The following is a 25,495-nucleotide window of genomic DNA, read 5'->3' as shown; positions in this document are numbered from 1 at the left end:
AGATGCTTAGTCAGATGTGCATGGAAGTTTACGTTACAAATGTGTGTTGCGTGGTATGCATTATGTTTAAAAGCTGTATAGGATTGCTCTCTGTCAGCTTTCCTGTAACAGGACATCCTTTTTAAGGAGATTTGCCTAAGCCAGAAAATATTTTAGAAGCAAAATATTCTGGTCCTGCAAGCTAGGAATATTATGGGAGTTGTAATCCTATAAAACAACTGGATACCCAAACTGGAGAAACACAGCGGGACGTTCCCACGCTATTCATTCATTCATTCATTCATTTATTTACTTACATACTTATATTTATTTACCCGGAAGCAATGGTGACGAAGGCATGTCTACATTTCTATCTCTGCGTTCTCGAGCTGCTGCGGAAGCCGGCGCCTTCCTTTGCGCGTGCGTAGAAGCCGACCTTCCTCCCCCTCCCCCCCCACTCCTCGCGTCTTGCGCCCGCCCCCTCCGACCCGCCACTCAACCCTTTTCCCAGCCCCTCACGGGCCGGAAGTAAAGGCGCGCGCGCGGGGGGTTGTGGGTCGGAGGGTGTCGTCGTTTCCGCCGTTGTCGCTGCCGCCGAGCTCCTTCCCTCAGGTATCCCGCCCAAGATGGCGGCGGTGCTGCAGCAGGTCCTGGAGCGGGCCGAGGTGGCCAAGCTGCCTAAGTCGGCGCAGGGGAAGCTCGAGCGGTTCCTGGCCGACCAGCAGAGCGAGATCGAGGCGCTCCGCACCCGGCACGAGCGCTACAAGGTGGACAGCGGTGAGTGGAAGCCGAGGAGGGCAGGGCGGGAAGCGGCCCCGGGGACCCGGACTGGTTCATGCGAGGGAGGCGGGTTCTTGTTTATGCTTTTAAGGTTAAAGTAGGTGGGTTTCAGACGGGGCAGATTATGCAATCCTTTTCTGCCACAATAGTAATAATAATGGCAGAAAAGGACTACAATAAAATAATGTGAGTCTGTTGTTATTGTTATTATTATTATTATTAATTAAACTCATAATAATTATTTATTGTTTACGTGGCACCACTCTCCGGGCTGCTTCCAACAAACTGGATCTACGATTCTGTGAATTGGAACTCTGTGTGTGTGTGTGTGTGTGAGAGAGAGAGAGAGAGAGAGAGAGAGAAAGAGAGAGAAATCTGTGAAAACCATACAAATGCAAATACAACAATACAAACAGCATGCCATAATAATAATAATAATGCTTTTAAGGTTAAAGTAGGTGGGGTAAAAGCAGAAGCGAGAGTGGATTCAGACGCGGCAGGTTATGCAATCCTTTTCTGTCACTGTAATAATAATAATGGCAGAAATGGACTGCAATAAATATTATAATGCAAGTTTAATATTATTATTATTAATTAAACTTATAATAGTTATTTATTGTTTACACGCCACCACTCTCCGGGCTTCTTCCAACAAACTGGATCTACGATTCTGTGAATTAGAACTGTGTGTGTGTGTGTGTGTGTGAGAGAGAGAGAGAGAGAGAGAGAGAAATCTGTGAAAACCATACAAAATGCAAATACAACAATACAAACAGCATGCCATAATAATAATAATAGCGGCAGAAAAGGACTGCATATAAACAATAAATGATTATTACAATGCATGTTTAATGTTATTATTGTTAAACTCATAATAATTACTTATTTACATGTCACCACTCTCAGGGCTGCTTCCAACAAACTAAAGCACAGTAAGACATCAGACATGAAACAGAAAAACCACAGCCAATAAAACATGGGGAATCATCTATTTAAAACACACACACACACACACAAAAACATGTACTCCTAAGTGGTGCATCAATAATACTGCTAGCACATTTGCAAAGCTAAGCAGTGACAGATATGGTTTCAAATTGGATGAGGGATCATGTGTTGAGATTTTCGCACTGCATGGCGTCAGACTAGATGGCCCTTGGGGTTCCTTCCAACTAGAGCTACTTTTCTGTGAATTAGAACTGTGTGTGTGTGTGTGTGTGTGTGTGAGAGAGAGAGAGAGAGAGAGAAATCTATGAAAACCATACAAATGCAAACACAACAATAAAAACAGCATGCCACACTCCCCCAAAAGCATAGGTGTTCCAGGCATTTGTCTATGCCAGTACGAGTTAAGAGAGCAGAGCATTAAGGTGTTAGATGCTGCAGTTAGCACCCAAGATGCTTGGGCTTTTATTTTTCTTTCTAAATTGTTCCTGTTGAGTATCTGTTCACATTTAGGAAACAAGTCATGGAGGGTGCAATTATGACTCTTGCTCACATGGAAGTAAGCCCGATTAACTTACTACTGAGCAAATGTGGTTAATGTTCAGGGCCTTAATTTTCTGGAAATGGGCTATAGAAAAATTCAGAGGTACTTGTGAACTGGATCAATATAAAAGTAAAGCTGCTATTTACTTTAAGTGTTGGAATTTTCGGTACTTGTGCTTAGGGCAGCATGTTGTGTATAACAGAAATGTCTAGGGTGGTATGAGATTTTAATTCCTGGGTGCATTTTATGACATGTAGACTAGTCTACAGCTCTAGGAAAACAGGTACTATTATTATTTTCTATTAATTTTATGTACCACCCTACATCTAGGCAGAGTGGTTTACAACATAACACAAAATACGTAACATGATAACAGTAACAAAATCCCCCACACATGCATTCATGTTTAAAAGGACATGGATTGGACTGTGAGGAAGATAGGCGATAGGTGACCTAGTATCACTTTAGAACAGCCTTCCCCAGCTTGGTGCTCTCCAGGTGTTTTGGATACAATTCCCATCTTCCTTGATAATTGTCCATTCTTATTGAGGCTGATGAGAGTTGTGGTCCAAAAAAATCTGAGACTGATAAGTAGAGTATTTTGGATTAAAAATTGTGTGCTTTTCACAAGGATTCCTGCAACTTTACATAACTGTGAATGGCACACTTTGACTTGAATAGCTCTGAGAAAGGGCAAAATTTGAACTTGTGCTAATACATGTTTTGCAGAGCAACAATATTTTGAAGTAGAAAAACGACTTGCTCAGAGTCAGGAAAGACTCGTAAATGAGACACAGGAATGTCAGAATCTCCGACAGGAGGTCAGCAAACTCAGTAAGTATTACTATGTATTAAGGTGATCAGTAAATACTGTTAGTTGTATTCATTTTGTGATTTTTCCAAAATATGTATTGAAACAACTAAAGGTTATTCAGTTTTTCTTTTTTTCTTTTAATAACTTTTTATTAAAAATTAAAACAAAACATATTATCCAGAAATATATCATCCTTATTTTCCCCCATTTCCCTTCCCTCCCCCTCCCTCCCCCCACAGAACCCACCCACCCCCACCCTCCGACTTCCCTCAGTTCCAGTCTTCGATTTCTCTAAAAATGCTGTTTTCTGCATGTTACACAGTTGTATAGATCCTCAAACTATTTAGCTGATTATTATCAATAAAAAGTTTGTGAGTGTTTATTCAAAACCAGCCAAAGAGTCCAGTTCGCTTTCTTGCGTCTTCAAATACTTTGTAAAGGGTTCCCATTCATCTTCAAAGTCACAGTTATCCTTGTCCCGTAGCTTGTATGTCAGTTTTGCCAGTTCTGCATAGAAAGGTTATTCAGTTTTTCAGTGAAAAATTGATTTGTTTGATGACAGAAGAATTACATTCTGTGATAAAGGTAAACATTATTTTGTTACTTACCTGGGAAGGTAAATGGCATTTCCGTGCACTGCTCTGGTTCGCCAGAAGCGGCTTAGTCATGCTGGCCACGTGACCTGGAAGCTGTATACCGGCTCCCTCGGCCAATAAAGCGAGATGAGCGCCGCAACCCCAGAATCATCCACGACTGGACCTAACGGTCAGGAGTCCCTTTACCTTTACCTTAAGGCTTGCAGTTAAGCAAGGGCGGTGTTCTATAGGGATAATTACAATGGAGAAGAATCTCATAGCAGAGGTGGACATGCTGAGAATTCTACATTCTTTCTTGTCTACTAGACACACTTTTGGGGTGGTCAGTTGGCTGATCTCAGTCAGTTTTAGATCCTGACATCACTCAGGGTTCAGCTCCTCAGGCCCAAACCCTTTACTCTTTTATTGGAGAAAGAAGATACTTAGCCATTTCTGACAGATAAATTCATGTAAATATAAAATTGAAAATGTCCTTCATTTTGTCTCCCATGCAGATGAGCAGTTGAAATTGTTAAATGAGAGAAACAAAGAACTGGAAGCTGCTCAGGATCGCAATGCAGCCATACAGGTACAGAAACTGTCAATAATGCCAGTGAATGGAAGCTTTCACAATTCATTGTCAATGTTACATTGAAAGAAGTAGACTCTCGTTGTGAAACTAGCATTTTTGGTGAAAGTAGGGTTTCTTATTAGCCTCAGTTGCCAAGTCTCGATGTGAATCTTGAGAGAGTGATAATAATCTTGCGCTAGTTAATGTTTCTTAACACCGCTTTTAACAGCAGATTTTTATTGTGCTATAGTCCCTTTTAAAGTCACTTTTCCTTTGTTTTAAGAATCAGCTCACTAGAGCAAAAGAAGAGTTGGAAGCAGAGAAGAGAGATTTGGTTCGAACAAGTGACAGAAGAGCTCAAGAGCAGGAACACCTAAATGGTGAGCATCAAGTGATATGGTCAAAAGGGTTTTGGTGACAGGTTGTCTCAATCCTTCAGTTAAGAGTATCATTGCACCGAGGTGAAACTACCAGTGGAAATCCTTAATGAAACTAAGCAACAGTGAACAGTTTGTAATTTTGTTCTTGTACTGTGTGATGGGCATACTGTGCAATGATTAGAATTTCTACTTTTAAGTAGTGGTTTTAGGGGAGATTCCTGCCATCAAAGAAGTCAAAGGTAGCCCACGCACCATGGGCACTTCTACATGAGCTTGACAATACAGGAGGGTCATCGACAGATGTTCTTCATAATATCTCTTCATTTTGTATGTCCTTTCCTAGAGGATGTTAAACGACTGAATGAGAAACTTGCAGCAGCGAATACTGCAAAAATAGAGCTACAATTACAGCTGGATGAGCTTCAGACATCAGCCTTTTCTGTAAAGGTGAGTACTGGAAAACTTGTTCATGCCCTTATCTTTTGTATAATTGTAGAAGTAAGATAATGGCACACTTCCTATGTTAACAAACAATTTTTCAGTGGCCATTTTTTATCTCTCAATAAAATTCTACCAGCCATCTATTGGAATAGTTACTCAGCTATTCTTTTATACAGGATGTGGTCATATTTATAAGGTTTCAAGCAATATGGGACATTTCACAGCATACATGTAGTTAGTTGACAGATAATTAACAAGTTCGGGATTAGTAATGAAATTGTGATGCACCATGACTAGATTTGGTTGTGGGGTTTATTTGATTTAAGGCTGCAAACCTATAAACACTTGAGAAGATGTATCACTGAATGCAGGGTGATTTAAGGCTGCAAACCTATAAACACTTGAGAAGATGTATCGCTGAATGCAGGGAGTCTTACTTTTGAGTATGTATAAGAGTGAAGCTGGCATTGAGCCTCAGTCCCCTTGATAATAATTTGACAGGAATTCCTGCACTTGCATGATTGGTATGAATTGCCCAAGAACTTGCCTTAACAGAACTTGTTTCAAAATGTAGTATGTGCCCCAGGGCACTCTTTTCCTCTAACTGCTGCTTGAATGGAATGCTGTATCATACATAACTTTATTTCATAGCATCGGGAACAAAGGTGGGAGCAGGAAAAGGAACTGCTACAGAATCAGAACACTTGGCTGAATACAGAACTGAAGGCGAAAACAGATGAACTCCTGCTAATCACTCGGGAAAAGGGAAGTGAAATCTTAGAGCTGAAGTGTAACTTGGAGAACAAGAAAGAGGAGGTTTCCAGACTGGAAGAGCAAGTCAGTGGACTAAAACAATCTAACGGAAATCTACAGAAACATGTGGAAGATCTTCTGCTGAAACTGAAGGAGGTAAACATACATTCCTTTGTTTTAGCTTCCGTTGTGGGCAACAGCGATGCCAGTATTTGAGGTAGCTTCTCTCTTCTTGCTTGTATCGGGTAAAAATGAAGTAATTCTCATAGGGCTGTGTCAGGGAACTGCCATCGGAAGGAAGGGAAGTGAAAGGGCTCACACAGGTTGGGAGAGACTCAGCAGCTGAAGAGGGAACCAGTAGGGGGAGAGGAGCTGGGCTGAGGGAAAGGGAGCTGGAGGGATGGCTCAGAGACACTTCCAGCGAAAACAGTGGGGAGGTTTCAGGACCTCCTGTAGGGACACCCACTCCTCGCCGGAAACTGTCACGCAGAGAGTCCAGAAGACGTGTTTCCGTTAAGGAGCTTTTATGTTGGAAGCGATTCCGAAAGCAACCACTGTCGGAATCTGCCAGCGACTGACGGAGCCATGTTTAAGGGGCTCCGTTACAGACAGAGGTTTGCAAACTTGACCAAACTCTGAGGGACTAGGATTTTACACACAAGCAGCTCATCGTCCCATCACAGCATTCCGACAGTCTTCGTGAGCAGCTTGTGCAGGAGAAGGCATCATGAGCAACCCAGCCGGAACCGGAGAAGCAGGAGCTGGAGCGGGTCCAAGCCTGGAAGAAAGGTACCGGGTGTTGGAGGTCCAGCTAGCGCTGCAGACGGCGAGGCTTGAGGAGAGGAGGGCTCAGGATGCAGACAAAAAGGGGAAAGACACCCAGCTCGTCAGAAAGGTACCAGGATTGGTGCAGAAGTTTGGGGGGGAGCCCAAAGACTATCATGGCTTTCGGACAGAGATGCAATATGCCCTCAATCTGCAGTTTGATGAATTCCCTGACGAGGAATCAAGAGTGGCTTTCGTGATTGGGCATCTTGAAAAGGGGGCGAGAGACTGGGTTAGACCCCTGATGGCAGCGAATAGTGACGTCCTAAAGGACACGATGAAGTTCTTTCGCGCCATGGATCTGATGTTTTCCAGCGATATTGAACAGGGAGTGGTCCGCAGACAGTTAATGGCTTGCAAACAGGGGAGCCGATCTGTCCGTGAGTACTGGACTGAATTCACCATGTTGATCCATAAATTGGGGTGGGATCTATCGGCGGAACCCATTCAAATGCTTTTTGAAGAAGGGCTTTCTTCGGCTGTGAAAGACGAACTTTCCCGGGCGCCCAGGGCGGAGTCTATGGACCAGCTGACCAAATCAGCGCTGACCATAGGAGCGCGCCAGGAGGCGAGAGCATTGGAGAGGCGGGAAGGGAAGGGGGAACGTTGGAAGGAGTTCCGCATTCCAGACATTCCAGAGCCAACTTTCCCGCCGGCAGAGCCGATGGAAATCGGAACAGCGCGCGCGCGCGCAGTTTCAAAGCCCAGTGAGGGGGGAAAGAAGGAGGGAAAAGGCGCCCGGAAATGCTATCTCTGCCAACAGCCAGGTCACTTTGCCAGAGTCTGCCCCCAGAGGAAGGAATGGCAAGGGATGGTAGGAGCTGTGGAGGGAAGAGAGGAAGAAATACCGAAGCAAGTAAAAGCCAACGCCTGGCTGCCACCGTCGGGGCACAGCAGTCAGGCCAAAGAGCAGTGAAAGTGCCCACGCCAGAACCTCCTAAACCCGCCCTAGTGATAGAAGTGGCGCTAGAGCTGCCAAACGGACACCCTCTAAAGATAAAGGCGCTGTTGGACTCAGGCAGCTCCTGCAATTTCATGAGCAAAGAGTTTGCAGCTGAACACCAGATACAGACGATCCCTTTAAGCAACCCCCTGCAGGTGACCACGATCGATGGCAGGGAGCTGTTGGGAGGAGAAGTCAGCTTGCAGACCGTCCCAATGATAATGAAGGTGGCAAGGCACACCGAACTGATAGCGTTTAATGTGGCCACCTTGGGAGGAGCTCCCATTATATTGGGGATGAGCTGGCTAGCGTTACATGATCCGCTGGTGGGCTGGCATCAGAGAGTGGTTTCTTTTGGTTCAGCACATTGCTTAGAACACTGCAAAGAGGGAAAGGGTTTGGCAGGGGCCCAAGCCACCCTAGCAGGGACTGAAGTAACGGAGAACGTGAAGGTACCACGACAATACGCAGATCTCCGCGACGTCTTCAGCGAAAGGGAAGCTGACCAATTACCCCCGCATAGACCCTTTGACTGTCAAATCAATTTACTCCCTGGGGCACAGCTCCCTGTAGGCAAGCTGTACGCCATGTCAGACAGAGAGATGCAGGAGCTAAGAGAGTTCATTGACAAGAACCTGAAGAGAGGGTTCATCAGAGAGTCCAGGGCGGTGGGGGGCAGCCCAGTGTTTTTTGTGGATAAAAAAAACACGAACAAGCCGAGGCTTGTGTGTGACTTCAGGGCCTTAAATGCAGTGTCAGAACCAGTGGCTTTCCCTATGCCCAGGATTGACGACATTTTGACAAGGGTCAGGAAGGGAAAGATTTTTACTAAACTGGACCTAAGGGGGGCGTACAACCTGATACGAATAAGGAAGGGGGATGAATGGAAAACCACCATGTTCACCCCTTTGGGGGCATTTGAATATTTAGTTATGCCCTTCGGCCTACAAGGAGGCTCCGCGTGCTTTCAATCGTTTATGAACCACGTCCTGGGGCCTTTGCTTTACAAGAATTGTGTGGCCTTCTTAGACGACGTGTTGGTGTATTCTGAGAATGAGGAGCAGCATGTGAGAGACGTCAGAGAAGTGTTGAGCAGGCTGCAAGCCAACCAGCTGTGGGTGAAACTGGAGAAGTGTCAGTTTCATACCAAGGAGGTGGAATTCCTGGGGTATCGCCTGTCAGACAAGGGATTGGCCATGGATCCCGGCAAGGTCCAGGCGGTGCTGGAATGGAAAACACCCAAAACAAGGAAGGATGTGCAGAGGTTCCTAGGATTTGGGAACTTCTATCGTAAGTTCATCCGAAACTTTGCCCACCTGACGGCGCCCATTACGGACTGTCTCAGCAGTAAGAAGAAGTTCGTTTGGACTGAGGAGGCGGAGCGAGCATTTGAGGAACTAAAAAGGGCCTTCGCCTCGGAACAACAACTCCTGCATGTGGATTTACAAAAACCGATGAGAGTGGAAACTGACGCATCAGACAGAGCGATTGGGGCGGTGCTTCTGCAGCCAGGGAAGGAGGAGTCAGAGTGGAGACCGTGTGCCTTTTTTTCGCGAAAGCTGAACAAATCCGAGAGGAACTACACGGTGTATGACCGAGAACTACTAGCCATTCATGAGGCGTTCCGGAGATGGAGGCACCTGCTAATTGGCGCACAACATAAGGTGCAAGTGTGCACTGACCACAAGAACCTAGAGTATTGGAGGACGGCACGAGTGCTCAACCAACGGCAAGTGAGATGGGCCCAGGAGTTCTCCAAATTTAACTTTGAGATTTGTTACGTGCCAGGCCCAGAGAACATTAGGGCGGACGCTCTCTCACGCAAACCTGAATATTTGGAGGAGGAGGGAGCACCCGAAGAGAGACATGTCATTCCAGAGGACCGCTGGGTGTGTGGGGCGGCATTGGTGGGACAAAGAGAACTGGTAGAGGAAACAGAGAATGATGAATACGCCCAGAATAAGCTCAGAGGTCTTAGGGGTGAGGGAGAGGAACCAGGGGGTTTCGAGGAAAGAAATGGAGCTTTGTATTACAAAGGGGCACTGTATATCCCTGAAGGAGACTTAAGGGGGAGGGTACTCAAGCAGTTGCACGACAGCCCCACGGCGGGGCATTTTGGACAACACAAAACCATGTGGTTGGTCACCAGGGAATTTTGGTGGCCTAAGGTGAGGGAAGATGTACGGGAGTATGTAAGAGGGTGTGAGCAATGCCAGCGAGCCAAAGGGGAGAGGCGGGCACCGGCGGGGCTATTAGAACCCTTACCAACCCCAGAACGACCTTGGGAGGCAGTGTCGATAGATTTTATGACTGATCTGCCGAAGTCCAAGGGGAAAACAGCCATCATGGTGGTGGTAGACCTACTAACAAAGATGTGCCACTTTGTAGCCTGCTCGCATGCAGTCACGGCGGAAGAGACAGCGAAGTTATTTGTAGAACACATTTTTAGGTTGCACGGGGTGCCATTGAGGGTGGTCTCAGACCGAGGAAAACAATTTACTTCCAGGTTCTGGAGGAAGCTCATGAGCTTACTGCAGGTGGAGGTCAACTTTTCGACTGCCCGGCACCCTGAAACCAACGGGCAGGCGGAAAGAGCAAACGGGGTCCTCCAGCAATACCTGAGGTGTTATGTCAATGACAGAGAGAATGACTGGGTAGAAAAGTTGGCGCTGGCGGAATTTGCCTACAACAATGCCGAGAATGTGTCCACAGGGATGAGCCCCTTCTTGGCTAATTATGGGTGTCATCCCAGGGCTTTCCCAGGGGGAGAAGGGGAGAGATGGGGTGTCCCGGCAGCCGAGCATTTTGTAGAAGAAATGGAAGCAATCCATCGTCAGCTCCAACTCAACTTAGAAAGGGCGAAGGAAGAATACAAGAGGCAGGCAGACAAGAACCGAAGGGAAGGTGAAACCATAAGGGTGGGAGATAGGGTGTGGCTGTCAACCCAAGGGTTGCCGTTCAAAGGAGGTTGTAAGAAATTAAGACCCAGGAGATTGGGTCCCTTTGAGGTCATTCAACAGGTCAACCCAGTGGCTTTCAGGCTCCGGTTACCCAACCACATGAAACTGCACCCAGTATTTCACAGGTCGTTACTGTCACCGTATGAGGGGGGACGAGAAGGGATGGCCACTCGGGGACCGGTCATAGAAGAAAGGGAATGCAGCAGCCATGTGGCAGAAATCCTCGACGCCAGATGGAAGGGGGATCAGGTGGAGTATTTGGTAGCGTGGGAAGGAGAACCGGAGTCAGAAAACACTTGGGTAATGGCAGAAGATATCAATGACGAGGTATTGATAGAAACGTTCCATCAAAGGTTCCCAAGGAAACCTCAGCCTGTGGAGAGGTTCCGGAGGGAATACTTTGGGACCACCGATGAGGAGGAGGAGTTGGAAGGATTCTCGGAATCGGAAGGGGAAGGGGAGATGGACTCTGAGGAGGAGGAGTACTTCGAGACCAGGAACCGCAACAGGTGGAGAGAAGTGTTCGGGACATCGGAAGATGAAGGAAGTTCATTCCGGGGTTTTGCCTCCTCACCGCCCGTAGAGGAGGGGGCGAGAGGGGATGAAGGGGGCCCTGGAGGGGAGGTGGATGTCAGGGAACTGCCATCGGAAGGAAGGGAAGTGAAAGGGCTCACACAGGTTGGGAGAGACTCAGCAGCTGAAGAGGGAACCAGTAGGGGGAGAGGAGCTGGGCTGAGGGAAAGGGAGCTGGAGGGATGGCTCAGAGACACTTCCAGCGAAAACAGTGGGGAGGTTTCAGGACCTCCTGTAGGGACACCCACTCCTCGCCGGAAACTGTCACGCAGAGAGTCCAGAAGACGTGTTTCCGTTAAGGAGCTTTTATGTTGGAAGCGATTCCGAAAGCAACCACTGTCGGAATCTGCCAGCGACTGACGGAGCCATGTTTAAGGGGCTCCGTTACAGACAGAGGTTTGCAAACTTGACCAAACTCTGAGGGACTAGGATTTTACACACAAGCAGCTCATCGTCCCATCACAGGCTGCTAACTTCAGTCGACTTAGGTCTGGGAAAGCATATATGCTCATTCAGGTGGGAATTCCTTATAATAACTTACTGTGATATATGGAACTACTTTAGAGAAATGGAGTGAATCTGGCAAAAATATGAATTGCAGCATTTCTGTCCAAATACATTTGAGAAGCACACAGTAGCCTAATGTATTCTTATACAAATTCAGTTTTGAAAACAAACTAAAAAGGTGAGGATTTTGCCCTTAAATACATTTTAAATGTAATTATTTTTTCATGATAATTTTTCAGTACCAAACTGCTGTATGACTGTGAAGAGCCTTTGGATCCTTAAAACTTCTCATTGTGTGTTAACTGCACAAATGTCTTTATTCACCAGGCAAAAGAACAGCAAGCTAGCATGGAAGAAAGATTCCACAATGAACTAAACGCCCATATCAAGTTATCTAATTTATACAAGGTATGAATTTTAATAACGGTTTTGAAATTTTAGTTTCAGGGCTTATTATAAACGTACACTGACAAACGTTGATGCTCATCATACTTACCGTGAAATGCTAACTAGGACATGCGAAGGTTGAAGTCACAAATGTGCTGGTGAATATGAATTTCTAGAAAGTAACCTTTTGGTTAGTGATTGCTTATGAAAACATGGACGTGGATAGTTGTGCTCCAGTATGTTAACAAAAGTAATCTGGGGATGGATAATTGATACATTTTGGAGCTCTTTCATAGTTTTGATGCTGAAGTCTGTGTATAACATGATCTCCCTTCTCTCTCCTAAGTGAATTCATGCCCCTCCCCACATTCCCTTTGCCACATTAGGTCCCCATGATTCGTTTCAACTGCTTGATGCTGCAAGCAGAATTTGTTCTTTTGGGTACTATCATTGCATCGTTTTATAGTTATCACAGTGCATTATTAAACATGTTGCTAATACAACCTTCAGAACTGTAAACCAGCATCTATTTTCAGATTCTATTGTAAAACTGTACTTAGCGTTTAGCTTGGTACAGATGTAATGGTAATGTGGATAATGCTGAAAAGGGGGGGGACGTTAGCAGGGTGGATTTGATTTAAATCATTTTTTTACAGAAAGACTCATTCTTGCTGGTATAATCTTAATATTTACAACCAGATAGAGGTTTCATTATTGGAATAATATATTTTCAGAGCAGTTTTTACAGTTATATCAAAAATTACTGATTTGGTTATACTATTAGAAATACATAGATAATTATGAAATTATTGTGAGGTTTAATAAGGTAACTCTTTATATTTGGACAACTTTTCTGCTGTACTTTATTGGAAGGAGAAAAATAATAATTTCCTTAGTAACAATTTAAACAATTTATTTAACTAAAACAATAACATTATAGCATGTGTATCCATGTTTGTTAACTGATGTGGTTAAACAATTAAAAAAAAAAACTTAGACTGAGTTTTAGCACACATGAAAAACTTAAAACAAATCCTAATTTTCTGATGAATAGCCATTGGACTATAATGTAACTTAAATATAAAACTATCTTTAGAAAGATTTTTTTCTCCAGAAGCATTTTATTTTAAAAATCCAATTAAATTTAAAAAAATCTGGTTTGGGTTTTAAAAAAAATCATTGATTTTATCCACCCTGGACATTAGGGAGGGAGTGCATGAACCTAACTAAGATCAAAAGATTGGAAAGTGTTGGCATAGCCACTAGTCTGATCTCATTTTGTTGTTGAATACGTTGAGATAGCCCAGCTACCTGCAGGTATGGCTATATAGACTTAATCATATCTTCCAACCTTTTAGAACATGTTCTTATATGAAATGCAACACAGAGCACAGAATGAAAAGTAATGGGAAGTTCGAGGGAAAGAGTTTTACCAGTTTAGGTGACTTTTTATTGATTGATGTTTTGATTTTCCTGAAACATTCCAATCTTTTTCTTTTTTCTTTTTTTAAAGACGATTCTTGGTCTCAGACGTTGCATGAACAATCATTGAAGTCCACCCATCTTTTATGGCTCAGCTACCAGTGTCTAGCTTGTGATAAATCTGTTTGGCCATATGCCAGGCCACATAGTCTGGTTTCAAGCACAGAGTCTAAGCAGTTCCAAACAATCTATGCTTTTAGGAATATAATAGCCTGTTCTTTATCAGTGTATTCAGTAAATGAGTCTAGGTTGGGCTTCAGCTAGCTAGAAGTATGATTTTGCACTCTGTAACCTCTCCTTCCCAATTCCTTGCAATAGTCTATATGACACCCAGCCCACCCTCTCTCCACTTTCCGAGGCTTTAAAAAATTTTGCTGCTATATTGAATTGCTGTGCTTTAATTAAAATATGTTGCATTTAGAGTGCTGCTGACGATTTGGAAGCAAAAAGCAATGAGTTGACCCAAGCTGTAGAGGAGCTGCACAAACTTCTGAAGGAGGCAGGTGAAGGTAAGGAACAAATAATCTTGAAGCTTGTGTTGTTTTTTTGCGTCTTATTTGTACTCCTCATCGTCTGTAGTTACAGCATCTGAGAAAAATGAAGAAAGAGGGGGAAGGAAGTCAAGTGTTGAAATGTTAAAATGACTGTAAAATTAGTGAAATGTATGTATATTGTATGTATAAATGTATGTATAGAGGGATGCGGGTGACGCTGTGGTCTAAACCACAGAGCCTAGGACTTGCCGATCAGAAGGTCGGCGGTTCGAATCCCCACGACGGGGTGAGCTCCCGTTGCTCGGTTCCTGCTCCTGCCAACCTAGCAGTTCAAAAGCACGTCAAAGTGCAAGTAGGTAAATAGGTACCACTCCGGCGGGAAGGTAAACGGCGTTTCCGTGCACTGCTGTGGTTCGCCAGAAGCAGCTTAGTCATGCTGGCCACATGACCCGGAAGCTGTACGCCGGCTCCCTCGGCCAGTAAAACCAGATGAGCACCGCAACTGGACCTAGCGGTCAGGGGTCCCTTTACCTTTACCTTTTTATGTATATTTTGCTCCGTTGGATGTCCACAAGTTCTAGGGCTGTGAGAGAGGGAAAACCTCTCTGTGTCCACTTCTTCCATGCCACACGTAGATCCAGGCTTAGATCTTCTAAGTGTTTCCTATCTCACTGATGATGCAAACCTGTTGCCAAAGAGGGCACTTAAACAATTCTCAAAATATTTGCATATCGCCCTGCCGTATGGTTTGTTTAGTAATCCTTGGAAGCTTAAAAAGTTGTGAGTGGTCATTTCTTTCTTCTGCTATTCTCAGCTAACAAAGAAACACGGGATCGTTTGGCTGAAATGGAACAATCAAAGGCCGCAGTGGAAAAAGAACTGAAGGAAAAGATTGGCAAGCTGGAGAAAGAGTTGGACAATGCAAACGATTTGGTTTCAGCCACCAAGCGCAAAGGTCTGGTAACACCTAGGGAAATAGACCTTGTAAAATGGGGGCATTTAGCAATACCTCACTCTACAGCTGTTTATACTGTTCTAGTACTTGAAAAGCCACATGAAAACTGTTTTAAAAACGGTTATCTGGGGATTCTCTTGAGTATATGAAATGTACAGAATAGTAAAAATTTTACCTCAAGTATCATTTGCAGGATATTTCTATGGTTTTCCTGAACCAATCTGTTTGATTCTTTATTTTTATTTGCAGTTTCCCTGAAGGCTTATAACCAGGCTAGTCAAAACTCTAGGGCCAGTCAGAAATCTGAAGTATTTGAATATGCATGTAGTTGGAAGCTTTTAGATTTGATTTGTACATTAAAAAACCTACGCCCTTTGCCATTTCTCTCTTCTAGGAGCCATTCTTTCAGAGGAGGAGCTGGCAGCTATGTCTCCTACGGCTGCTGCAGTAGCAAAGGTGGTGAAGCCTGGCATGAAATTAACCGAGGTAGGAAGTAATGTAGATGATACTGTACTGCTTGCAGATTCCTGCATATTTGTGTTTTTGTATGCAGCCTCATTTACTGGGGCAATTTTTTTAAACTGAATGACTAATGTTCACCCATTTGGGTTTTTAACTAAACTTAACATTTGATTTCAGTAGAATTTACTCATGTATTCTATCTGGCTAGTGTTCCACTTGTGAAGGTTGATGTTTTATGTCATTGTAAGTTAATGGCACGGACCCCTCATGAAAATTTCCCTTTTGTCACAGAGGTACAATTTAGGAGTGCGCACTGACAGTTTGGAGCATGATTTGGCTCTTGGTCTCAAGTGCTTTTGGAGGCTTCCTTTATCGGCTCTGGGTCAAAGTCAGATTTCTCCTTGGAGAACACAAAGCTTTGTTCATTCTCTCTTTCTTTGTCTCTCTCTCTCTCTCTCTCTTTCTCTCTCTCTCTCTCTCTCTCTCTCACACACACACACACACACACAGAGAGAGAGAGAGAGAGACACAACCCCCTTGTCAGTTTGCATTTCTTAATACAGAAAGCATTGATCTGATATGTAGAGATCTTTCCTATTCTAATTCAAAAGGGTTACGGACGCTTATCTGTGTGAAAGAAACCAGCAGAAGGTTCATGATGTTTGGGTTATTCCTTCAGAGAAGCTGAGTAAACTGGTTCTGTTATCTCTTTTTGTCAAGGTTATGCTGACTAAAAGTAAAGCCAGAAGGAGCCTGGCTTTCACGTTCTCTATCTCTTTTCCTTCTGATGTGGTGTTTTGTACATAGTACGCTTAGGATTAAGGTTTAGACATATTATAAGTTATTGTAAGTTTAAGTTAAATTGGCTGCAACTGGATTTCTTATGGACAGTCCCAATCCTGGATGTATTGGATTTGTGACCATTATGCTCATTTGCCTTCAGTAGCAGTAAAGCTCTGCTGGATATGGAATATAATTGCCTTTGGTCTATATTTTGGGAATCCTGCAACCTGTTTAAGTTGTTACTCTGCTAACTATACATTGGAATGTACTCTGGATCAATATTAAGTAGAATTCCACGACACCCCTTGTATTCATTATTGAGAATTCTGGTATCAGTTACAATGTTTCATCCAGCACTGTCAAAGGGACCCCTGACCATTAGGTCCAGTCATGACCGACTCTGGGGTTGCGCACTCATCTCGTTTTACTGGCCGAGGGAGCCGGTGTACAGCTTCCGGGTCATGTGGCCAGCATGACTAAGCCACTTCTGGCGAACCAGAGCAGCGCACGGAAACTCTGTTTACCTTCCTGCCGGAACGGTACCTATTTATCTATTTGCACTTTGACGTGCTTTCGAACTGCTAGGTTGGCAGGAGCTGGGACCAAGCAATGGGAGCTCACCCCGTTGCGGGGATTTGAACTGCCGACCTTCTGATCGGCAAGTCCTAGGCTCTGTGGTTTAACCCACAGCGCCACCTGTGTCCCCACTCCTGGGCAATAGTGGGGGGCTATATGTAAAATACATAAACACATTGTCAGGGCTGATCCCATAGATCTTTTCCAACCCCTCAGATGTCAAGGTGAGGAGGAAATTACATGTATCCTGGGAACAGAATATGTCTAATGGCTACAAGTCTAGAAAATGTCTGCTGGTTGATAAATGGCTGCCTGTCTTCTTTAGGTAAGACATTCAATAGTTGTGTGTTTTTATCTTTCAACACAGCTTTACAATGCATACGTAGAAGCACAGGATCAGCTGCTGTTAGAAAAAATGGAGAATAAGAGGATTAATAAGTACTTGGATGAAATAGTGCAGGAAGTAGAAGCCAAAGCACCTATTTTGAAGCGTCAACGTGAAGAATATGAACGCTCTCAGAAAGCTGTAGCAAGTCTGTCTGCTAAACTTGAGCAAGCAATGAAGGTTGGTACAAAACGGAACTGAGATTCAGAGTCAAAATGTACTCGCCTTTATCAGCACATACAACCACATTACCTTTTTTTAAAAACCAAAGTGATAGAGTCAAAATGTACTTGCCTTTATCAGCACACACAACCACATTACCTTGTTTTTTAACCAAAGTGATTTCTTTCACACCCAGCTGCCCTCTGGGAAAAGAGGGGATAGAATTTCCTGTTCGCTTCTGATTTAAGACCTAAATTTAGTGTGCAGTTTACAGCCACCTAGTTAAACTGCCGTTTATCGCCATCCCCACAACACATAGTCAAACTGTAGCTGTGAACAACAGTTATGTGTGCTAGAGTTGAGTTTCAAGGTCAACATTTTGTGGTTCACATTTTTACTCCCCACCCCAGATAGTTGTATATTTCTAAATTTCACACATGGTAGGATTCTACCTCCCATTCTCCTTGATGCTGAGCTGTATCCAGTGCTGCAGCCAACAAGGGACCTCCATGCCTATAATACAGTTTACTCTTCCTCCTCTCTGGACTCTCTAAAGCAGATTTTTTTAGTGGACAGGAGGAGAGGAAACAGGAGTAGTGAGGTGAGGTGAGAATATTCTCCGGAGAATATTCTCCAGAATGAGAACATTCTCTGCTAGAAAATTCTCTGGAGAATATTCTCCACAAACTGTTAAGAACCAGTTTTACAACCCACATTTTAAAAATCTGGTAAATAATAAGTCAGGCTGTGGTATTGCCAGTGTAAGTAATGAATAATGATTTTTTTTTTAATCCAGTTACATTACTGGGCATTGTGTCATTCACCATTGACAGTTCTGAAATGTGAGCTACAGAAAACATTGTTTTTTAGTTTTAAAAATGCTAATCATTTAATTTGATGACCATTTGAATTCATATGTATTCCAACTATATGTAATAGCCCTTTTTTCTATTTTGGTGTGACCTTATTCTTAGAGATTCTATCCCCTTGGCCATACAGTGTAATTTTTTTTACAGAAAGTAGCTTTAATGCTTTATACACTTTGTAAGTACCTAGGCCTATACAATTACATGTAACAGCATGTGAGGTGGCCTTGATTTAAACAGTTGATGTTTCTATATTTTTATTTAGTGCCAGTAACTGGTTTTTTGCAGTGCCATTCAATGGTACAAAGTGCCACTTACCAGAGATTGACATACTGAAATATATAATGATAATATATTTAATGTTAATGACTTTTTTATATGTATGCATATAGTTTTGTTTATCAAGCTATGTTTTAGTCACAAAACAGTTATTAAGTGTTAGAGCTATTAGAAGCACAAGATAGCCTATTACTGAATTTACTTGCCTTAAACCGTAACATGCCCCATTGAATAAAAGTATCTGTACAAAAACTTGTACAGTTTTTGGTTGCCATCTGAAAAAGTTTACCCATGAATAAACATTTATATTAACTAATTATATCATTTTCAATGCATTAAAATGAATATTCTCCTACAGTGGTGCCTCGCAAGACGAAATTAATTCGTTCCGCGAGTTTTTTCGTCTTGCGGTTTTTTTCGTCTTGCGAAGCACGGTGTCGGAAAAGTTTTGGAAAAGCTTCAAAAATCACCAAAGTCTTCAAAAACCTCAAAAAAGGCTACCACACCGCATGGTATGAGTTGCTCCTCGAAGTCAAGTCGCAACTGTATTAACGGTTTTAAGAAAAAGGAAACAAACTTGCAAGACGTTTCCGTCTTGCGAAGCAAGCCCATAGGGAAAATCGTCTTGCGAAGCAACTCAAAAAACCAAAAACCCTTTCGTTTTGCGAGTTTTCCGTCTTGCGAGGCATTCGTCTTGCGAGGTACCACTGTATTTAAAATGAAAATTCTCTAATATTCTCATTAATCGAGAATATTTTCAAAATTTTTCTCCAAAAGGTTATTCTCGAGAATTTAACATGACTAAACAAGAGTCCCTTTGGGTCAGTGGAATCCCTCTGGCACAGCATTAGAGTTTTATATGTTGGAGGGTCTTTTTTTCTCCCAGCCAGTGAGTTTTATATGAAGGAGCAGTCAAACAGGTAACCTGCAGTCTTATCAAGAGCTTCACTGCATGATTTAGTTGACAGTGTGGGTCAAGCTCCTAGGCTATATAGACCCCTCACCATTTTTCATTGATATGTCTCAATTGATGGTATCAGCACTGGCTTTCTTGGATTGAAGAAAAATGTGATGCACCTTGGATTGAGAAGTAATGTTTCTATTCCCATTTCGGCCTCCTCCAAATCCAAGTCGGCTGAGTAATGTTCCCACTTACTTGTAAGCGAGATGGTCCTCCGCAGCGTGCTGACTGTTGCCCAGGAAATACGGAATCCCCTCTTTCCATGGGCTGCGTCAGGTTTCTTTCGTAATGGCATTCCCCAGTGAGGCTGGCGTGCTTCTTTTCAACATGCTTTTGGTGGCTTCTCCTTTTGTTGAGTCAGCTGCTTTGTTGATGCTACGTCATGAATTGAAGTTTTATTATTTCGGTCACAGACCAGTTCCAGCCCACATGCAATATCAAGGAAGTCATAAAACACGATAGGGATACATTTGAGTTTGCAATTAGGTATAACAGGGACACTACAGATATAGCAACAGTTAAAATATATATAAGTTAAAACTTAGTCACTAACATATAACCTAAAATTATCATTTAAGGCCTTAATCATTTTGATACCACAGCTTGTTCCCTAAGTTTTATGGCAATCACACAGAATTTGGTTTTAATCCGATTTTGTTTTGTGTGACCATTTTGAAGCTACTTTGTGAAAAGCGGTTTACAAATGGTAAATAAAAACAATCACCGACTTCTCTGAGTCATATAATGGAGAAGGCATATCTTGTTCTCTTGTTGCAACTATATTTGGCACATTGGTTGAATGTGTTTATCAATTAGGTATGTAGGAGGTCTTCTTTATGCAGCCAGTCTTATAAATTCTTTTGGCCTGCGTGTCCCACAGTTGAAATTCTATAGGCCCTTTTGGGCCTCAACTACGTGAAATACTTTTCTTAAGTCATCACTAATCCACCTACTGGGTAACAACAAGACTATTGTGTTATAGTAGTTCTAGTGTAAATTTTGGGAGAAGTTAGCTGTTTAATATGCTTGCAGTTCTGTTCTTATTTTGACCTTTTATTATTCCTTCAAAATAAATACATTTCTTTTTTAAGTGTGTGGATTTGGTTTACAGGAAATTCAGCGTTTGCAAGATGATGCTGATAAAGCAAACAAGCAAGCTTCTTTGCTTGAAAGAGAGAACCAGAGGCTTGAAATCCAAGTCAAAGATCTTTCACAACAGGTTAGTTTGGTTTTTTTAAGTGGTTCACTCTTGTAAGCCTATATATCTTGATATACTATTTCACCTTAAAGTTAGAGTCAGTTTTTGAAAGTATTGGGATTCTGAACCTCTGCTTACTCCAGAGTAAGCCTTAATGATTTCACTTGGAATTAATTTTAAGCATGCACTTTTAAGATTGCAGCCTTAAAATAACGCCAGCTCAGTGCAGCCCCGTACTTTTTATTTCATAAATTCATAACCTATTGTATTCCACATTGATGGCAGTAAATAATCGAAACAACATGATACAATATGCACTTAAAAATAAAGTCAGTTTGTATTAAAAAGCAGAATGACCATTTTAACATCTCGCATAGAATTCTTGCAGCACAGCTCTGGAAGAGCTATTGTCCTGTTGTATGAATCATCTGTTTTCCTTTTTAAAGATAAGAGTGCTTTTGGTGGAACTCGAAGAAGCCCGAGGCAACCACGTTATCCGCGAAGAAGAAGTGAGCTCTGCTGACATCAGCAGCTCTTCCGAAGTCATAAGCCAACATCTGGTCTCCTACAGGAACATTGAGGAACTTCAGCAGCAAAACCAACGCCTCTTAGTGGCTCTCAGAGAGCTGGGTGACGCCAAAGAGAAAGAGGAGCAAGAAACCACTTCATCTAAGTATGCTCCCCTTTAGCAGCATGTTCTGACATCCAGAAATCTGATCTTAATCACATATTTGTTCTGTTTAGAAAGCAGTAATATAAGACATATTTGTTACCTGATGTTGATTTAAAAAAAAAAAAAAAAAAATTAGTAAAATTGTTTTCTCTCCATGACAGGATTTCTGAGCTGCAGAGTCAACTCAGTGAAGCTATCACTGAGCTGGAAAAGTTACGTGAGTCACGGCACCACCAGATGCAGCTTGTAGACTCCATAGTTCGCCAGCGTGACATGTATCGCATCTTGCTGGCGCAGACGTCGGGAGTTTCCATTCCATTGCAAGGTATGGTCCCTTCAATAATGCCAATGTACTTCTTTGTAATGCGAGGAAAGCAAGGTTTAGGCTTTGGAGCCAGTGTGGTGTAGTGGTTAAGAGCGATAGACTCGTAATCTGGGGAACCGGGTTCGCGTCCCCGCTCCTCCAGATGCAGCTGCTGGGTGACCTTGGGCTAGTCACACTTCTCTGAAGTCTCTCAGCCTCACTCACCTCACAGAGTGTTTGTTGTGGGGGAGGAAGGGAAAGGAGATTGTTAGCCGCTTTGAGACTCCTTCGGGTAGTGATAAAGCGGGATATCAAATCCAAACTCCTCCTCTTCTTCTTCTTCTTCTTCTTCTTCTTCTTCTTCATTGTGTACAGTGAGAATTAGAGAGGGTAGAATGGCAAGCATGTCCCAAAAGTTTGCCTAACCGTTTCTCAGGTTGTGATTTTCTGATTGGAACAAATTGCTCAAACTTTGTGAAGGAACAGTGTAGATTCAATCTTACATTCTATGTTGCTTGATGTTCCAAATGCACAACACATTGTGAGACGTGAGGTTACGGGGAACCAGGCAGAGGGCCTTCTCGGTAGTGGCGCCCACCCTCTTGAATGCCCTCCCATCAGATGTCAAGGAAATAAGCAGCTATCCTATTTTTAAAAGACATCTGAAGGCAGTCCTGTTTAAGGAAGTTTTTAATATTTAATGCTGTATCGTTTTTAATAGTCGATTGGGAGCCGCCCAGAGTGGCTGGGGAAACTCAGCCAGATGGGCAGGGTATAAATAATAAATTATTATTATTATTATTATTATTATTATTATTATTAGTGGAATCAATTTAATTTTGATTCATGCTTTCAGCCGCATATTGGGCCTCTTTAAAAAATAACAACACTGCACAGCTTTAGCTGAGAATTTTGTGAGATCACAGGAATTTTGTGAGACTTCGCAGCTGAAAGCAGGAGTAGAAGGCAGTAAGGTTGAGAAGATTGTGTGACAGCACCTCAGGCAGTGCTACCTTCAAGGACATCAGCTGTGGCAGGAGGCACCTGCGTTCTTCCTCAGCTGAGCTAGATTTTAGTGGCAGAATCTGGAGAATATAAGCTTTCACCTTGGGGGCAGTGGGAGCAGGAGAAGATGACGGTCCCTTTCGCCAAAAGAATTGAAGCTCCCCAAAGCAAGTTGGACAGCTGTGCAGAAATAAACACAGCTTGCATGTTTATGAGGATTTGCATAATATGCTCCAGTTGTTGAAAGTGCTCTAGTAATGCAGAAGTGCGGGAGAAAGAACCTCTGGCCTTTGCCGTTAGCGGGAGAAATGGGCTTCTGAGTTCCTAATTATATGGTTGTAATATATTGTAGGACGCAGGTGGCACTGTGGTCTAAACGACTGAGCCTAGGACTTGCTGATCAGAAGGTCGGCGGTTCGAATCCCTGCAACAGGGTGAGATCCTGTTGCTCAGTCCCAGCTCCTGCCAACCTAGCAGTTCAAAAGCACGTCAAAGTGCAAGTAGATAAATAGGTACCGCTCCGGTGGGAAGGTAAACCACGTTTCCATGCGCTGCTCTGGTTCGCCAGAAGCGGCTTAGTTGTGCTGGCCACATGACCCGGAAGCTGTACGCTGGCTCCCTCGGCCAATAAAGCGAGATGAGCGCCGCAACCCCAGAGTCGGTCACGACTGGACCTAATGGTCAGGGGTCCCTTTACCCTTTACCTTAATATATTGTAAGCTGTCTAGATCATTTGATCCAGATGTAGGCACAAATGTAAATAAAAACATGAACTTTGATAGAATTTGAGGTCTGGTATGCAGAATTCCACAACCCATGAAAATGTCACTGTTGGAAAGTGTAGCCCATTAGTGTGAATGAGAACCAGTAATGTGCACTGGGTTGACGGTCAGACTCCTGCCAAGGTAAAGGTAAAAAGGGATGCGGGTGGCGCTGTGGTCTAAACCACTGAGCCTCTTGAGCTTGCCGATTGGAAGGTCAGCGGTTCAAATCCCCACGACGGAGTGAGCTCCCATTGCTTTTTCCCAGCTCCTGCCAACCTAGCAGTTCGAAAACATGCCAGTGAAAGTAGATAAATAGGTACCACTGCAGCGGGAAGGTCAACAGCGTTTCTGTGCGCTCTGGTTTCCGTCACAGTGTTCCGTTGCACCAGAAGCGGTTTAGTCCTGCTGGCCACATGACCCGCAAAGCTGTCTGTGGACAAACGCCGGCTCGCTTGGCCTGAAAGTGAGATGACCACCGCAACCCCATAGTCGCCTTTGAATGAACCGAACTGTCCAGCGGTCCTTTACCTTTACTGCCAAGGACACATGGGTCTGAACCCACATCCACCCATGTGATTTTCTGGATGACCTTCAGCTAGTGACACACTCACAGCCTGGCTCCCCCCCCCCCCCCCAAGGTTGTGAGCATAAAATGGGGAGTAGGAGGACTGTTCTGAGCGCTCTAGGGAAAGGATGGTTCGGAAAGGTAAGAAATAAAGGATCTTTCCGTTTTCTCTGATCTGATAATGTTGCTTCTCTCTCTTTTATAGCTTCAAGCATCTTGCCAGAAGAAATGTCTCTGGCAGTGACCCCTAAGCGTCTGTCAGGGGCGCCTCAGGCCATGTCAACTCCTGCTGCTGTGCCAGTGACAGAATCAGCTGAAGCAGTGGAGGCTAAGGCTGCCCTTAAACAGGTACCAGTCAGTCTTTCTCCAAACGCCTTTTCCTCATCTTTACAAAAGGAGCCCAGTTTTCTGCTTGGCCTTGTATTTATCTTTGAACGCGTTTGACTTGCTCTACAGCTGCAGGAGTTCTTTGAGAGCTACAAGAAAGAAAAGGCAGAGAATGACAAACTCCTCAATGAGCAAAATGAGAAGCTTCAGGAGCAGGTTACAGACTTGAGGTCACAGAATACAAAGATTTCCACCCAACTTGAATTTGCTTCCAAGCGGTAAGACAGTATTAATGAATGGTTCGTGGGCGTTCCTCTCAGCATTCTCCCCTGGGTGGTCTCCACCCATTAAAGTGTCCCCACCTAGCTGAGAATGAACTCTGTTTGATGTAGTAGGTTCTGGATTCTAGGCTCTTACAAAATCATCCAGTTTACTTTGCTTGCACTTCTGCTGTGGGCTCGCTTGTAGAGATGAAGCCGATCGCTTCTTTTAGACATTTTCATGGAGATGCAGCCTGTTTTCTGCTATAAATCAGGAAACTCGGCATCCTTCCAAGATTAGGGCGTTTGATCTCCTCTCCTGCTGATAAGTAGTTGGTAGATTGAGTCGAGCTGGAGCTAATTAAGGCTTTCTCCGAGACTTTCCAGGGCTTTCTCTAAAACTTTTAGCTTAAACGTTGTGATTATAGTAATTAAGAAAAAGATACCGAGCAGTAAAATACTAGAACTGATAAAAGCTAATAAAAAGCTGATAAAACTAATAAAAAACACACAATTGACGCGCAGCTCAAATCGATGCTTCCTCTAACGACGCCATCGTTAATGAATGCTGACGAAAGACTTCTGTACTATTAATGCAATTGGAGGATTGCAGTTTGTGCCCTGAAACCTGGAGTTTAGTGGCAGTAATCTCGTGCAGTAAATAGGACAAATTACTTCAAGGAACATGGTAGACTCTTAACACTGCCTGATCAAACTAAGGTTAGGAGATGGGAGTACTATGCAGCGTCATAACTTCCTCCACTTTTTAGGTAACCATGGTCGGCATTACATCTGCACCATGGTTTTCATTAACCTTGGTTAGTTTAAAACCATGGTTTACAATCCTGGGCTGATAGAGAATAAATGTTTTAAATAATGAAAATAAACTCAAAGAGGTATGAACTGATTAAAAATATTCAGTAACTTGCATCCTCTTTCTTAAACATACTTGGGGGTGGGCCAAAAACCATGCTTAGAACTGTCTGTACTCGGTAAGATTACCAGTTAATTTAGCCA

The 25,495-nt window shown here is 43.4% G+C and overlaps 1 protein-coding gene across 2 annotated transcripts in view; it reads left to right on the top strand.

The window, feature by feature from the left end:
- The first annotated feature begins 576 nt into the window (after positions 1-576).
- Positions 577-25,495, top strand: part of TPR (translocated promoter region, nuclear basket protein) — a 66,558-nt gene continuing 41,639 nt past the window's right edge. For both annotated transcript variants that reach the window (XM_081012008.1, XM_081012007.1), the window contains exons 1-16: positions 577-756; positions 2,978-3,082; positions 4,153-4,226; positions 4,492-4,588; positions 4,932-5,035; positions 5,681-5,938; positions 11,918-11,998; positions 13,881-13,968; positions 14,768-14,908; positions 15,303-15,394; positions 17,097-17,294; positions 20,494-20,601; positions 21,027-21,253; positions 21,415-21,578; positions 24,097-24,239; positions 24,348-24,496. In XM_081012008.1, coding sequence (XP_080868134.1) covers positions 606-756; positions 2,978-3,082; positions 4,153-4,226; positions 4,492-4,588; positions 4,932-5,035; positions 5,681-5,938; positions 11,918-11,998; positions 13,881-13,968; positions 14,768-14,908; positions 15,303-15,394; positions 17,097-17,294; positions 20,494-20,601; positions 21,027-21,253; positions 21,415-21,578; positions 24,097-24,239; positions 24,348-24,496 — 2,180 coding nt within the window. In that variant the 5' untranslated portion in view covers positions 577-605. The remainder of the gene's footprint in view (positions 757-2,977; positions 3,083-4,152; positions 4,227-4,491; positions 4,589-4,931; positions 5,036-5,680; positions 5,939-11,917; positions 11,999-13,880; positions 13,969-14,767; positions 14,909-15,302; positions 15,395-17,096; positions 17,295-20,493; positions 20,602-21,026; positions 21,254-21,414; positions 21,579-24,096; positions 24,240-24,347; positions 24,497-25,495) is intronic.

The sequence above is a fragment of the Podarcis pityusensis genome (assembly GCF_964106645.2).
Source record: "Podarcis pityusensis genome assembly, chromosome: 6".
Classification (NCBI taxonomy): domain Eukaryota; kingdom Metazoa; phylum Chordata; class Lepidosauria; order Squamata; family Lacertidae; genus Podarcis; species Podarcis pityusensis.
The sequence above is the reverse complement of the archived record's forward strand: the minus strand, read 5'-3'. Positions and strand labels throughout refer to the sequence as shown.